Source organism: Melospiza melodia, chromosome 10 (genome assembly GCF_035770615.1).
Source record: "Melospiza melodia melodia isolate bMelMel2 chromosome 10, bMelMel2.pri, whole genome shotgun sequence".
Taxonomy (NCBI): Eukaryota; Metazoa; Chordata; class Aves; order Passeriformes; family Passerellidae; genus Melospiza; species Melospiza melodia.
The window spans coordinates 22,563,424-22,579,179 of NC_086203.1; the positions used below are offsets into that span (position 1 = coordinate 22,563,424).

Below are 15,756 nucleotides of genomic sequence, written 5' to 3' on the forward strand. Positions count from 1 at the left end.
TGTTGATTAGATTACATAGAAGATCTGTATTAAATATTTGTATGCACAATAGCTTAACTTAGTATGCTACTGTAAATTGTATTCAGAATCACAAACAGTGTGATTTTTTCACCATAGTTGAAATTAGGAAATGTTGACAGATCATAGTGAAAAGCAAAGTGCTTGTGAAAAAAGAGAAGTAAGTTTTCAAGGTACATCCTGTACAGAGCCGTAGCACCTTGTACTCTACTGTCATGCCTGGAATGCCAGTCCTTTGTTTGCCCCAGAATTTTTTTTTCCTGTGACCCTGAATTGATCTTTTGAGTTTTGTCTTTTTCTATAAGAATTTTTATTAGGATGTGTAATAAGTGGGTAACAGTAGCTGGGAGAATGATGGTTGTATTTCTGTTCATTTCAGGCTTGTGAGTAGTGTAGAGAAACAGCTTTCCCTGTTATGGTAGTAGTGTACATCTAAAAAAGCCTGATGGTTTTTTTTACCAGTCGCTTTTCAAAGTCAATGACAGAGAAGGGAGCCCACGCACTGCAGGAAAAGTGTGCTTTTAGGTCTGGTTGTAAAGAGAGGTTCTACTGTCACTTGTTTGCCTTAAATATTGGAATTGCTAGTTTGATTTGGCTTAAAAACAGTAAGAAAAATAATATCTGTGTCCATTTTTCACCTATGGGGCTGTATTTTATACCTGCTTATAACCACAGTCAGAACTATTGTGAGTTAAATATAATGAGCCATAATTGAGCATCAGATATTTCAAAGTAAATCTCAATGCCAAAGCAAACTGAAGGATATTGGAGAAATTAATGTTTTGTCACTTATGGAAAGTATTTAAAAAAAATTTTAAAATCCCAGTGTATGATTTACATGCCTAAGTTTTCAAGTGAGAAAACCCAATGAAATGGAGCCACTAGGAAGTGGAAGTACAGTTAGTAGTAGCCACTAATTGTGTGGTACTGCTGCTGTTTGTAGCATTACTGATGTAATGCACGTTTTTGAATTTAAGTTCTGCAATGTACAGTATTGACCTAGTTATGCAATTTATTAAAATATTTTTATTAAATCAATATAATGACAATCTGAAGCAGCTTTTTAAGTGTTCCTATCTAGTGCTTACTTCAGTCTGTGTCTAATCACAGTATGGAGGCCACGTACATGTTCAGCAGACATTCCTGATTTTCCTTGAACAGTGGAGTAGGATGATTGTCCTGAGTCAGTTCTGGCAGAAGTGTGGAATGCACAGCTTGATCTGCCTTTCCAGTGCCAGAATCACTTGCCTTTGGCTGCCAGGGAGGAAATTGGGCCGTTTTGCTCTCTTCTGGTACAATGGTTTAATTTACCTCAGTTTTTGTTGTGTTTACCCAATTACTGTGTCTTGGTTCCCATGAGCCAAGTAGAAGCAGGAGCTGTGCCAAAGGTATGAGACATTTTGAACTCGAATATTGCTGCACCTGAGGTTTTGACATAATGGGGAGTTTACAATGCAATCATCTCACAACCAAATCTTCTAATCTCATTATGGTTTTTGCAATTAAAGTATAATAACATTCATATCATTACCAGAGACATGGGCCATTGTTCAAACTGAATGTGGCCCATGAGTGTGCATCAGGGGGGAGTTCTAACTGGAGATTTAAAAAAAAATAATTTTGTTTACTATTTCAAAGCAGCAGTTTAATCTTGTTTCTGTAGATTGCAGATCTCTGAGTGGTACCAGTTCCTGTAGTGCTGGATTCACTGGATTCTTGTCACAGTGTAGGCAGGGTTGTGCTCTGGGGGCTGCTCTGGTGTAGGAATTTATTCCTGGTATGTCCATCACCATTGCTTTAAATTAGGTGCCCTTTAGTGCTCAGCCTAGGAGCTAGGCTGTATTAACAGTAAATGTATTTTTCCCTTCCACCCCATCTGATTTTTTGGAATCTGTCCACAGACCGGTGTAGGTGTGTGTGGGACCTTCAGAGAGGTTTCTCTTAGCAGTGCTCAATGCCAGGCTTTTCCTTCATGTACTTCCAATAGCAAAACACAAGGGTGCCATAGGATTGGCAATATGACTGTGCAATACTGAAAATAGTCGTAAGCAGAGAGCTTTTCATTGGTAAGCCAGAAGGAAAAAAATCCTCACTAATCTTCTCTACTAGGAAATGCCAGATTTTTATCTCTTTAGCATAAAAATAGTCATCTGACAACACATAAAAGTGAATTTTATACATGTTAGAACTGTCACTGGTGTAAGAGATGCAAACTATCATTTTAATCTTAAAAGCTTTGTGGAGGCAGAATAATAGTCGTCTCTTAACTGCCCTTAAAAGGTTGTGTTTTGCTCATTTTTAACATTGGAAAACTTGATGCAGTTTTGATGACACTGAACCCTGCTATGGGATAAAATAATCAAGATTCCAAAAGAAGACATCGTTGTTGGATTTTTTTCTATGTTGCCCAAAGTACACCAGAGTATTCTGTAGTATATTAATTCTGTTCAAAGACATGAAAATGTTATTCTTAAATATGAGCAAGAAATGGGTGTAGAAGTCATAAGGTGGAGAAGAAATTCTGTATGTGCAAGATAGAAACTGAAATAATGTATTTACTCACTAACGGTGTTGATTAAAAGTATCTGAATCTGTACATGAGACTGGTTAATCATTTACTGAAAACTGTTATGACCTTGATGAGGTGCTTGTACAGCAAACATATCAAATTACATATTGAATTTAGTATTTTCTTTTGTAATAAATGACTTTGTAGTGGAAACTGAACTAATTTGTTTCGGTCTTCCCATTCTTCAAAACCTTAGAGAATTGGTAGAATTTGACTGGTCTCTGGATAAAAGTAGTGAATTTTCCTGTTTCTTCAGGTCCAAATTGGCCAATTTTGAGCAGTTACTCAGTTAGATGTGAGTATAATTACTGGGGCAAATTACTGTCCAGAGCAGTTTTGTGTCACCACTGGTAGCCACAGACAGACCCACGAGGAAAAGTTAAGAAAGGGCAAAATGTCTGAACACTTTCAGATGCATGAGTTTGTTTAATAAACCCGCATGGATCTGTATTCCCAATCCCTGTTTCCCCTTAAGGTGGGGTAAACTTCTCCCATCCCTGTTGTCTTTTGGCAAGTGAGATAAATCCTGCCCTTATTTGCAGGAAGGGTCCCTGCTGTCGTAAATTGCTGAAAGGTTTGAAGAGAAAGTTACTTGAATTCTCAGGTTTGTTATTCAGTGTTTTTGAACCTCTTCAAGCTTGATGTATGAAACACTGTGTCAGTGTTATTTTTATGAGGATTATGTCATATTATAGAAGTGTAGATCTAAATTGTAAAATTCATAATAATGTTGCATTTAATCCTGAGCTTCTTTTGAGGCTGAGCATTGTCTCCCTGTTAATAGATTTAGCTGAAAACTATGGAATTAGCCTGATTATTCCTTTCCCCTCCAACCTCTTCTGAATTCCTTTATTTAAAAAAAAAATACACAATAATAATTTTGATCTCATTTTTGTGGTATTATTTGCAGTTTTGTGTTTGTAGGGTGGTTGTAAGGGCTCCAAAGAAGCTGAGCTCTTCTGGCTTTGCTAAGTAATCATTGTTCTCTGTATTCTGGTGGTGCTGAGATACTCAAAAGTTTCTAAGAAATGATGGGGTCATTAAGATTTTCGTGGTGGGTGTTTAATAAATCTTGCTCTGGTGATGCATGTGGTTTGATGGGGTATAAAGGCTGCTCTAACTTAAATATTGAAAGAATGGAATAGAAAGGTTACAGGTTGTACCAGGAAAAATGTTGAAGGGAAGAAAAGTGGGAAAACATGAAGCAGTCAGAATAAAATGATGTTGGTCGTTAAAGGTGAAGGAGAAGAGAGTGCTTTGGTTTTTTTCTGGGTGAAACTTTGCAGGCAGATTTTGTTTTGGGTTTTTTTTTTGAGACTGAAGCAGCTCTCAAAGACGGTGCCTTGGCTACTGTAAAAGGGGGAAAGGTGCTGTTTGCTGAAGGCAATGTCAGAATGGATGTGCACAGTGGAACTCGGGCAGTTCATCCCAGTCCAAAATCCAAGTGCCTTGTAGAGCTACAGCTTGAGCAAGGAGGCAGTGGATGCTGCACCTCAGCCCTCTCCAGTTTCAGTGTGTGAGGCAGCCTTGCTCAGGGCTGCAGGGACTGGGGGAGCCCTGCCCTGCCTGGGGCACAGAACGGCTTGGCCAAAACTTCTTTGGCTTTTGATCCACCTTGAAGGAGGTACAGCTGACCTAAAGTGCTGCAGTGCTTGGCAATAATACCAAATAAATGAGGCTGCTGGCTGATGATAGGTTAGGATTGGATAATCTGTGTAGAGGTATGTTTTTTTCAGAATTAGATAAAAAAAACCAAACCCAAGCCAAAACTACTTACCATCCATCCTAGCATGTAATGGCCTTCAGGAATATGAAGTTTCATTTTGAATAAAAACTTACCGGCTGGCAAGTAGATGGATGAAAGCTTTATACTGGATCATTTAAAAAAGAGATTTGTATGGTGTTTCTGTACTGAAAGTATATAATGATTATGCAATTAATTAAAAATATTTGTAATAATAAATACAAATGTGTAATTTTATTTTTCTTTTTTTTCCAGCTCCAGTTGTTAACCGATACAACAGAAGAGTATCAGGTATGGTTTCTTTTTAAGAATTCAAAGTATCTGAAATAGTTTTGAAATGTGTATCTGACTAAAGGAAGTACATTAAATATTACCTTTCTCTTATTGCCTTATGTCTCATAATTCTGCCATTGTTTTTGTTTGAAATAATGAGAATTGTTTCTTAATTCACTGTAGACGCCAATGGTCAGCAGATTTAGATATGCAGCTGGTATTTATAGTAGTTGAATTAGTGGCTGTTCACTTGTTCTAGAGACACAGATTATACTTGTTTGTTTGTTTCCTGTCTCACCAATATAAAATGCTTTAATGAGAAACTAACTCCCAAAAAATTCCTTTGCAAGTTGATTTTGAAGAGTATCACATGAGCAAAATGTTATATGTTGATGAGAAGATATTGCATTGTTTTTTCATTTGAGGTGCAATGTGACTTGCTTTGCATGTGGTACTTTTTTTTGTCTTCAAATATTTTACTAACATTTAGCTGGTCTAGAAAGTTTTAATTCTGCTTTAACAAATATCTTTAAAATGCCAATGTATTCAGTGTTTTCTCTCTAGTTTTGAGTTCAAGTCTACTCATTTTGTAATTCATGTGGATGATCTGACATGTTTTTGGGTATGTTAGTTATGGTGGAGCATTGTTGATAATACATTTATTTATTTATATACCATATATATATATATATATATATATGAGATTAATATGTGTTTATGTGCAAAATGTCCTTATACCCATGCAGTTCATTTGCTTTCCTACTGGTTGCTTGGATATTATTAAAGATAATAGTTTATTTATGCCACTACAAACAAATAACTGAGTATAATGAGAATTTCATAACTCTTAAAGATTGACAGTGTTCTGGTTTTGAGATATGATTACATGAGAAATCTAGGCAGGACAGAATTTTATCTTGGATGGTGGAGTTTGATGCTCTGATAGTAAATATTGAGAGTCATATACTGTAGAGAATTTGGAGAGGCCTAAGACACTTTCTCTGCTAATTAAACTGGTCCATCCTGGATCCTGCTGATGGAGAAAAATCTTAGAAATGAGGAGTGAAAAAATCTCAGATTTAAATTTAAATAAAGACTGAGTTATTCCCAAAGTTAAAAAATTAAGCCTTAATCAGAAAGTGTTTGTAATCTTTTTGACTTTTTGAATCGTTTTGAAATGCAGTGTTGGTGCTCACACAGTACTGAGCTGCTTTTAGTTCAAAAACAATTCTCTCATTTAGGGGGTCTAAAGGTTAATGTGAACAACTAAAAAGCAAATGTAAAATTGAATTGCTAACTTGTGCAATTAGATTAAAGAGGGCTTTAGTTGCTTAATAATGCTCCTGCTTCAGGAAGAGCTAGAAATATTCAGAGTTTACAGTTCATATTAGAATTGTCATGGAGACAAACAATAACAGAATATGTGTATATTACTGCTATGTTAAATACTTTCCAGAATATAAAAAGATCAATTTTCTCTCTGTATACACTGTATAGGTCATGATCAGTGTGGGATTTGTTAAAATGCAAAGGCAATGCAAACACCATCCATATGCACACAAAGAGCTGCAGTTTTCCTTCTCTTGGCAGGAAAAGCAGAGAAACTGCTGGTTTGGGGTGGGGGTTGTTTGCTGGGGTGGTTTATTCCACTCCATATCTGCTGTTTCTCTCAAGAACTGCATAGGAATGAGGCTGGGTACTGAGCTCAGGCCCTACCATCATAGGCAGCCACATTTTACAATCCCTTGCAGAAAATCAGTGACTGACTTGCTGGGTTTGCTGCTCTGGATTTGGTTTGACTTGTGTTTGATGTATTCGGTTTTCAGCAAGTTTTCATTTTGCAATTTTTGTAAGATAGGTTTTGTCTTTATAAATGAAAAAATAACAGCAAACACCAAACCACTGTTGCCTTACAGATTACTCAGCATAGTAGCTAAATGTTTCTGCATTTAACTTATAAAGTAAAGCAGAGCAAACCATAGAAAAGCTGGCACACAATTCTTCTTTGTAATTGCATTTTGTGGTCTTCTCTTCAGAAGAGCTTTCTGCTAGTCCATGTTGAACCTTGTCAATCCAACAATATTTCTGTGTTTCCAGTGCAGTGTGTAAGGGGAATGAAGAGCAGAGCTCAGTTGCTTGCTGTTATCAACATTTGCATGCACAAAATCATAGATTTACAGAGCATTTAAAAGCTAACATGGGATGTATTGAGGTAAATTGAAGCAAGCATTGTTCTTTTGAAGTGTTTGGCTGCCTAGGGAATTACAGCATTGTCCTTGTTTACTAGGTCAAAAATAAAAGAAAAATATAATTTTTGATAATTTTTAGAGAAAAAGTTGATAAAGTGATTGTCTATATTCCATGCAGTTTATGACAGGCTAATCATTGTTCTGGTAAACCATTCAACTACAGATTTGTTCTTGGAGCCTAACAGGTGTTTATTATGCTCTCTTACACATAGTAGTCAGAGGATCTTTTTTTCGTTGCTTTATTAATTTTTCAATATTAAACTTGAAGTGTTTTCTACTGATTGGTTCTGATTAGTTGCCTACAGATAACAGGATGATCATGATTCCCCTGATGCATTATTGAAAATTCTAGAGATACATAATCTCATAGAATAAGTCTGTTCTAATGATTACTAAATTTTCATTTAGGTGTTTATTTCTGGTTATGAAACATCTAAACTACTTTGGCAAATACTACCAGTGTTGTAAATATTTAGCTGTCATTCTTTAAGACTTACTCAAAATGGACTGTGCAGGAGGGTCATCCTGGAAGAAGGGGATTTATCTAATCATGTTTATGTTATTATTTATAGAAGTGCAGAGTGGTAGTGTTCTCATGAAGAGAAACAGCCTTTTCCACAGAATGCTTGGAGGGAGAAGGAGAAATGAGAGCTTGATGTTCCTCTAGAAGTTAATCTAGTGAATAGCTGGCTTGTGTGTGGCATGTTTGGCCATGTAACGTTGAGATCCATGGTGTGCACACAAACAGTTGGTCAGCTCTAATTTGTATCTGAGCTGACTTCATTAAAATAATCCTGTTTGTAAAATTGTAAGCTATTTTGGTGGTAGAAACTAAAATGGGAAAAACCAGCTCACTGATTTGAAAACCTCCTAGCTCTGGGGTGCCATGGGCTGTGATGCAATTTCAGTGCTAATTACCCAGCAGAGCAGTTGTCTTGCTGCTGCTGTGAGTTAGCAGAGTCTGAGCCTTCTGCCAGGGTAACTAACCTGTGTTCCATGGATTGCTCACTGACTCAGCCTTGGATGGAGTGGCCTGCATCCCTTATGGATGCCTTCCTCCCAAGAACTGGGCTGGGAACTTTGAAATTCATACTTGCTTCATTACATTTCTTGATCTTCCTCCAAGCATAGGGGTTCCTGACAAACTTAATTATGTTGGTCACTTCATTTTCTGTCATGGAAGGCTGCAGAGCCTGCCAGTATCTGTGTCCTTGGCTTGGGACAGACTACACAGTGCAGGGAGGTGGCAGAAATCAGTGATACCTCCTTTCTCAGTTATATCAAAGCTGTTTCAATGCTAGAGGAAGAGAGCATTGATATTTGTCCCACTATAAGAACTGGTACATAACACTGAGGAGAATTCTGCTCCTGGCAGGCTTTGAATGAAAAGTTAATTGTGTTTTTGGAAGGGAGAGTGTGACGCCCGCTAGTCTCTCTTGAGCATAGTTTCTCCTCTTTTAGTTTTAGCATATTTCAGAAAAGTGAAGTTTTTTGATAGATTTCTCTATTGCCATTTCTAGACACTTTTGATTAATTCCACAGAACACCCACTCTCCAGCAGACTTGCAGATTTCTTCTTGGGATAGGATAATCTGACGAAATGACACCCATACTATACATGTGTCATAAAAAGTTTTCATCTTTTTTCTACAATTATTTCAGTTTATCTGAGTGACCTGGTGTAATAATCTCTCTTTTGCATGTGCCTGTACTCCTTCCTGAGCCTTTCTTTGGCCTCATTGGAATGAAATTACAATTTTCACATTCAACAACTGTAAGCAGAATAATTGAGCTATATGATCAAGGGAAGCAATATATAATAGTTATTTCCTTAATAGTAACACAGCTGTCAAGATCTGTGCCTGTTTTCATATTAATATAAAAAAGAATCGAATTAACAAGACTTGCCTCAGTTGGTCCTTTTGGTGGGGCAGCTTTCAGCAGAGACTCAGTGGAGTGAGAAGGATCAAATTCTGGGTGCTAAACCCCTGAGATGGGGCTGCTGAATAAAGGTTTCATGTGTAGAGGTTAATTTTGTTGAAATGTTCCTGAATCCTGTTTTCCTGTGTGTAACAAACATGAGCATTGTGTGGAACCCTGACAGTTGCCAATTGTCAGTGTCCCCAGCAGATGCTGGGTTCAGAATCAGTATTTTCCATGTTTCTCTTGTCTCTAGCTATCTGATGTGATGCTATGGCATGGTGTTGTGGAGTTTTTTTGGGTTTGTGTTGGATTTTTTTTTTTTTTTTTTAATGTATAAATCGATATTCCCTGTCAGTTTTGGGCTTTTCCTTTTCTCATCACATCAGCTTCTATAAGAGGCCTTTACTATTGGCTCTTCGGGCTCACTGATTCTTCTCTATTTTGATGGTGGTGGGGACTCCTTACCCTGAACTCTTCATTAGTCTGGCTCCTGCCAAAATGAGCAATCATCTCATAATGCACATATGTTGCTAAAGTCTGATATTCCTCTGTGCTTTTGAGTGCAAGGCAGCATTTTCTTCACACCCTGGCAAGTTGAGATGTCAGGATATGATAATATTACACATAGTAAATTCCTATTAGTAGCTTCTAGTGCTTTAAAATGACAGCTTTAACAAAAATAATTTTCTAATAAAGCTGTTCTGTTAATTATTGCCGCACAGCATGTTAGTATTTGGTAAGAAAGACCGTTTTGGGACCCTGTTAAATTAGGACATCTAAATGGCAGCAGTGAAGCAAGAGGCAATGCTTCTCTTGGGAGGTTGTTTTGAGTATTTCTCTTGCAGAATACTCTCTACTACTTCAGTGATAAAAATCTCAGCACTTGAAATCATCAAGGGAGGAAGACTGAGTGATGACTGACTTTCTCTGTGCTGTTCTCTTCTCTGTGTATTAAACTGATTATCAGAGGTTGACTTGAAAATCATGATCTGGTTTCTTCTCTTGAAGCTATTTAATTAATTTCTATATTGATTATTCACCATCTTACAACACTGATAGCATAATAGCTTCTGCTGATAGATTTTCAGGCAGGTGATAAATGATAAGAGACTTCAAAAATCCACATTTTTATAAAAGGCACAGTTATCCTGTATCAACAACCTGAAGCTTCTGTGGATTTTTGCTAGCCCTAATGGTTGCAAAACCAGTATCATAACTACAGTGAAAAGAATTAATTTTAAAAAATGTTGATATGAGCAAAAGCCAAGCATGTGGGATGACAGATGAAAGTGGTGATAAATTGTGTGGGTGCTCTCCTGTAAGAAAGTGTCTGAATCATTATTCGTTAAACAAAAAAAGCTTGTTTTCTCTGTTTGCAATATTGGGACTTATTTAAAAATTCCTGGCATGTGATTGACGTTCGGTGAATAATAAAATGCTTATTTTTGGAAATTAATAGTCATGACTTCACAATTACTTGGATTTCACAGTGTTGTGAACAATTCTGCAGGATTTTTTTTGTGACACAAAGAGAAATACAGCACTGGGAGCATCTGTACTTAAAATTTAAGTCAGTGCAATTCCTGGTCAGAACAAATCTGATCCAGTCTGCTTAATGCACATAAGTGCTGCAATGGAGTAGAATCAATTAATCCTTCATCTTTTTTATTTATGCTTTCTTAATAATAGTTCATGGCCAGAGTGTAACATAAGAATTAGAACTTGTTTGTCCAAAGTCAAATGTTTTAACTGAAATTAGCCCTTAGCAGTTGGGAGCATAAGTTTAGCTATGTGCATTTTTAGCAAGTAATGCAGTATGGATCAGTTTACCAAAAGTATTCAGGTAGCAAAAGGTGCAAGTGATTAACTTCCATTAATTTTTTTACATTAAAGGTCTTTATCAAGCCTGCATAAATGTTAGTCCATATCTTTGTATACATAAATACTTTTGAAAATATCAGCCTTCAGCTGATGATTGAAATAAAATTTAGTTCTCCCTTTGATAGGTTGGAACTAAACTTTTCTCTTTTGTGTGATAGAGAATTTTTCGTTTGTTTTGTTTTTGTTCTTTGAACTCAGGATGGTTTTTAACATGGGAATTAAAGCCCAGATGAAAATATTCCAACATGGTTTGTTGGTCAAACACACAAATCTCAAAATGCCTGTCACAATACAGGCTAAAACAGAGAATTTTATACTTGGCACAAAACCTGGTGCTGTGATGTATCTTTAGAGTGACCTCAGAGTCAGATGTGATTTCCATTTTTCTTGTGAATATATAAGGCTGCACTTCATCCCTTTTTTAATATAAAGTTTTAGACAGAGTCAGAGATGTTATGCTCCTATATTGATTAATACCCTCAATCAACTTTAGGTTGCTGTAATTTCAGTTTAAATGTGGAATAGGTCAAATAGTCCATCCACGGAGAAAAGTTTAAACAGACTTGATTTAAATTTGAAAGGATGTACTTTCATGAACTCTACCTGGAAATTTTTAACACCAGAACACCTTGCTGAGTCTGTGTGTAGCCCAAATTAACACAAAACGTTATAGGAATAGCAAAAAACTCAGTGTAAGGAATATAATGGCATTATGAAAGCCCACTTCAGGAAATATTAAAGGTATCTGAGGAGCTGCTGTGAGCTCTCATTTGTAGAGAGACTTGAGTCAGGGCTTGACTTTGGGAGGTGCCTTGTGTGTGGGTACTTGGCTGCCTGAAGCACTTACCTGATTTGGTGTGTTTTTCCTGTGTCTCCAAAATTTGTTAGAGGAAAGACCCCAATTTTCTTAAGCTCTCTAATCTTCTCTGATGGCAAAACACAAAACTGGTCAGCAATAAGGCACACAAGTTCCAGCTGATGAAGTTATATCCAATATTAGTATTTTGCTGGACCACTTCAAGTGTCTATTTTGTGTATTTCCTGCAAAGACAATTCATTTATTCAGTGAGATGCTAAATCCAGAGCTGGCTGATCTTGGAGATGAATGAGTGAAGGAGTCACACCTTTGCCATGGCTGGTGCTCACCAGGGCACTGGAATTGCTCAGGAGCCCCACAGGAATGGGGGAGCTGCCAGGATTTTCTTCAAGGGCTCCAACAGTAACTTCCCACATTTCCTGCTTTTCCAGTGTGCCAGGAAAGGAAGCAGCAGTTTCCAAGCACAGGGAATTGGGGGCTTCCACGTCATTCCTCTACACACAATCCTTTTGTGTCAAGCCATGCTAATTTTTCATTGTTCCTGGTTTGCTACAGGTAAATAGGTGTTAGTTGTTCTATTCAGGATAATGTGGTTTTTAACATATTTGAACATTCTTTAGAAATCTTTGAAAATCATATCATATAATTGATTTCAGAAGTGCCTTTTAACATTTTGGCATGCTTTGGTTCTCTGTCACAAGAGATATCAGAAAGAAGTAGCTGAATGAAATTTTAAGGCAGAAAGTGCTTTACTGCACTTTTCTCAAGATGATTTTAAAATACTATTTGCCTTCTTGCAGGTTTAGCAGTTCATATGGCAGAATTGCACTTATAAAACAAGAAAAAATGCCTTGATCTGTAAACTGAAAGAAAATTTCTTATTTCTGTACTAGAAAACCACTTTTCCTGTTTTATTCCCCAACTAAATTCTCTTTTCTAGCTGCAGTTTGCAACTAAAAGCCTGTAAGCTACATTCCTTTTTTGGGGAGGGGGGAAAGGTGTATATTTGAGCCATTTCTTGGAACTTGTGGTGTTCTGATGTAAACTGAAGGGAAAGTGAACATTCTCTGTGCTGTTTTTAACTCAGAGAAAGTATCACTGTTTCAGGCACACGAGCATTATTGGTGCTGAATTCCTGGTTCTATCTGCCTTGCTTACGTAACACATTTGGAAATGTGTTAAAATTTATGTGATGGGCTAAACCAGGATCATTAAAGCAGAAGGCTTTCTTCTACAATTGTGAATCTGTGTGCTCTGAAATAGTAGTAGCATCATGTTTTCCAGGAGACCTTTTTTATGGCTGACTATCTCATCAGTAAGGCTCTCTTAGAAGGCTTGAACAAGGTCAGCAGCATGTTTTATCCATTGCAGTCTTCTGATTTCTTGACTTGCAAGAATAAAGCTTGCTCCATTTGAATTTCCCAGGCTTCACCAGATGGAATAATGTATAACTCCAAAATAACCTGCTTCCATTCTATTTAAATGTAGTAAAGGGAATTGGAAACAGAAGTAGCAAATTGTAAATTACTGTTTTAAGATTGAAAGGGCAGTATTTTGCTTTTGGTAGTTACTGTCAGTGTCAGAGCTGTTTACTCCAATGCGCATCCACATGGAAAACCTTCTTATTTTTGTTAGTCCTCTACCATGATGGAAGTATTTTTGTTGTTTTAATTTTCATGCAGACTTATCTCTTACTGCAAGTCCCAGTGTCTGATGGGATGCTGGGCTCTCTTCTTGTGAGCTGAGAAATGGAAGCCCCAAGTGCAGGAGTCCCAGGTGTGGTTTAGTCAGCAGATGATTCTGTGGAATCAGGCAGGAGAGACCTGCAGAGGGTTTATTTTATCACCAGAGTGCTTTCATCATAGGTCCTCTGGAAACTGTAAATTTTCAATTATCAAAAATTATAGGCTAGGATTTATAGCCTCATGGGTTTGTCATTATTTTCCTGCAGCATGTGTCTTCAGTGAGGTGAGAGAATATAACCCTCCAATGTGTGAGCACGCAGAGTGGAAGGAAAAGCTAAAACATTTGGCATAACTCATACGTAAGAGCATTAAGTAAAAGTTGTGCCTTGATACAACTAAACAGGCAACTATATGAAGTAAATACAATGATAAACAGCTGTTGGTTTAGTTAAAAAAAAAAAAAAAAAAAAGAAAAAAAGGCAAATGTCATGTTCATTTGGTTATGCCAGAGAGGTAGGAGAAGTGCTTAGGAGAATTCTCTCTCTAGTCCTACATTGGCACAAGTATTTCATTTAATTGCTCCTGAGTAGGAGGAGGATTTAAATCAAGATGTATTAGCTGAGGATTGTCTTCTGAAGTTTTGTTGCAGTTCAGTAAGACCCCCAACAAGTTGCCTCTTAGGATGATAGGGAAAGTCTTTTCCTCCCAGATCTCTGGAGCAGGTTGCTGGGTGCTCTGAAGCCTTTGGTCTGTGGTTTGTCTGGTGCCGTGTCCCTGAATCACTTGAGCTGGGGCTGGTTTCCAGGCCAGATCCTGCAGGCTGCAGAAGGAGTTAAACAAAACAAAAAACCAACCCTGAACAAAGCCTACCTAGGAGTAATAGTTAAGTAGGAACACATTGTATCTTGTTAAAAGTGCTTTATGCTTGTCTTTAAAATCTAGTTGAAGCAGTATTGTCTACTTGTAATGCTTTCATTATATGTGTGTAAAGATATGAATCTAAAAGAGACTGATTATTTACTTTCCGTTTATTATTCTACTTCTTTCATCATCAAAGTTCTCGTTTGCCCCTAGGGAAATGTAATTTTAAATACTTTGCCAAATCTTGCTGTAGTAGAAGAAAAAAAATATTTTAATGGCTATTCTGCTGTAAGGCATTGTCTCAGTTGTTTTACTGTACATATGATGATAAAACCTTTTAAAGAAACACTTAAATCAGATCTTTATTAATCTGTATGAATGTAATAAGAATATGTGAAAACTGCATTATTCAGAATACATAAAGCAAATGCACTTATGGAAATAGTTGTCAGCCAATTGTCATAATTGTAAAGGGCTTATTATGTTGCCTGTACTTAGGCATCTTGGGAGAAAAGGTGTCTGTGCATGTAAAGTTGGATTTCCTGCAAAGAAAAAAACCCATTATCATAAAAGGTGGAATTTATAATTGATTGTGCAGTCTGTGCTGAACTTGTTACTGAGGAGTAGTATGAGGTGGGAGTGTGTGACAATGTCACAAGCCATTGTCACCGGAAGTGTCGCATTTCTCTCTTGATGGAAAGAGAACAAGCTGGAGAAGTCTGATTTAGGTAATGCTATTGGGAAGTACATAATCATGGTGAGGAAATGGTTATCAGAGATTTCTAAAAGCAAGGTTAGGAGCAAGCACTGTAATGAATCATGCACTTCTCTTGGTAAAAGTGTTTATCCAACTGTGAACTAGAGTGGGATTTCTCCAAGCTCCACCTTGGACCTCAGTTTTGCTGCTCTGTTAAATTAAATTAATGGCCTTGAGGAGCACAGGTGATGTCCACATCAGAGCTGGGCATTTTCAGGTGACTTTGGGTAGAGCCAGGTGAATGCTTCAACCTGTTGTGCATGAGTGGCTTTCTGCATGTCTAGGTGAAACAGTGCAGGGTTTTAGGGTTTTACAGGCTCCATCAGTGTCTCATGGGCTTCTTTTCCTGACACAGTGATCTTTGCAGCTTCCCAGCATGAGCAGCCTGTGGGACCAAGTGTGGAGTGTGCCTGAACCTGGAATCCTGACTGGACAGAGCTGGTTTGGCACAGCTGTGCTGAGTCTGAGTGCCTTTGGAGTTAATCTGTAACACACAAGAACTCTGCCTGTGAAGAACCTACTTGATTTACTTTCCTTTTAACTATAAATGACATTTGAAGCTCTTACAAGAACTGAAAATCCATTCTTTTCCTTTCCCCCTGAAATGAATCATTTCTAAATATTTCTCCACTGAAAAAACTTTGACACTTGATTTGACATATATGGTCATGCAAGTGGTTGCATGTTTGAATATTCTGCTTTGGTATTTGACTAAGGGTTGATGGGGTGGTTTTTGCTTAGGTCCTGGTTAATTGCAAATCATGTCTCAGTTATACCTCCGTGAGAATTAAGAGTGAAGTCAGGAGGTGGTATTCTTGTGGGCTGTCCTGCATCTGGAGATTGCCATGTGGCACATGAAGTGACAGACCAGTCTTTTAAGACCCAAGCCCTGAGTTTTGGGCTGATGCAATAACGTTGGTTTTAACAAAAAATTTACCCTTGATTTCAGTCAGTTCTCACTAGTGAATTAAAGGCTGAA

At 37.4% G+C, this 15,756-nt stretch overlaps 1 protein-coding gene across 1 annotated transcript in view; it reads left to right on the forward strand.

Annotated features, from left to right (window-relative positions):
- The window catches only part of PRKAR2A (protein kinase cAMP-dependent type II regulatory subunit alpha), a 59,875-nt gene that overhangs the window by 19,418 nt on the left and 24,701 nt on the right, over window positions 1-15,756 (forward strand). The window contains exon 2 of the mRNA XM_063164881.1: window positions 4,587-4,622. Within this exon, the coding sequence (XP_063020951.1) occupies window positions 4,587-4,622 (36 nt within the window). The remainder of the gene's footprint in view (window positions 1-4,586; window positions 4,623-15,756) is intronic.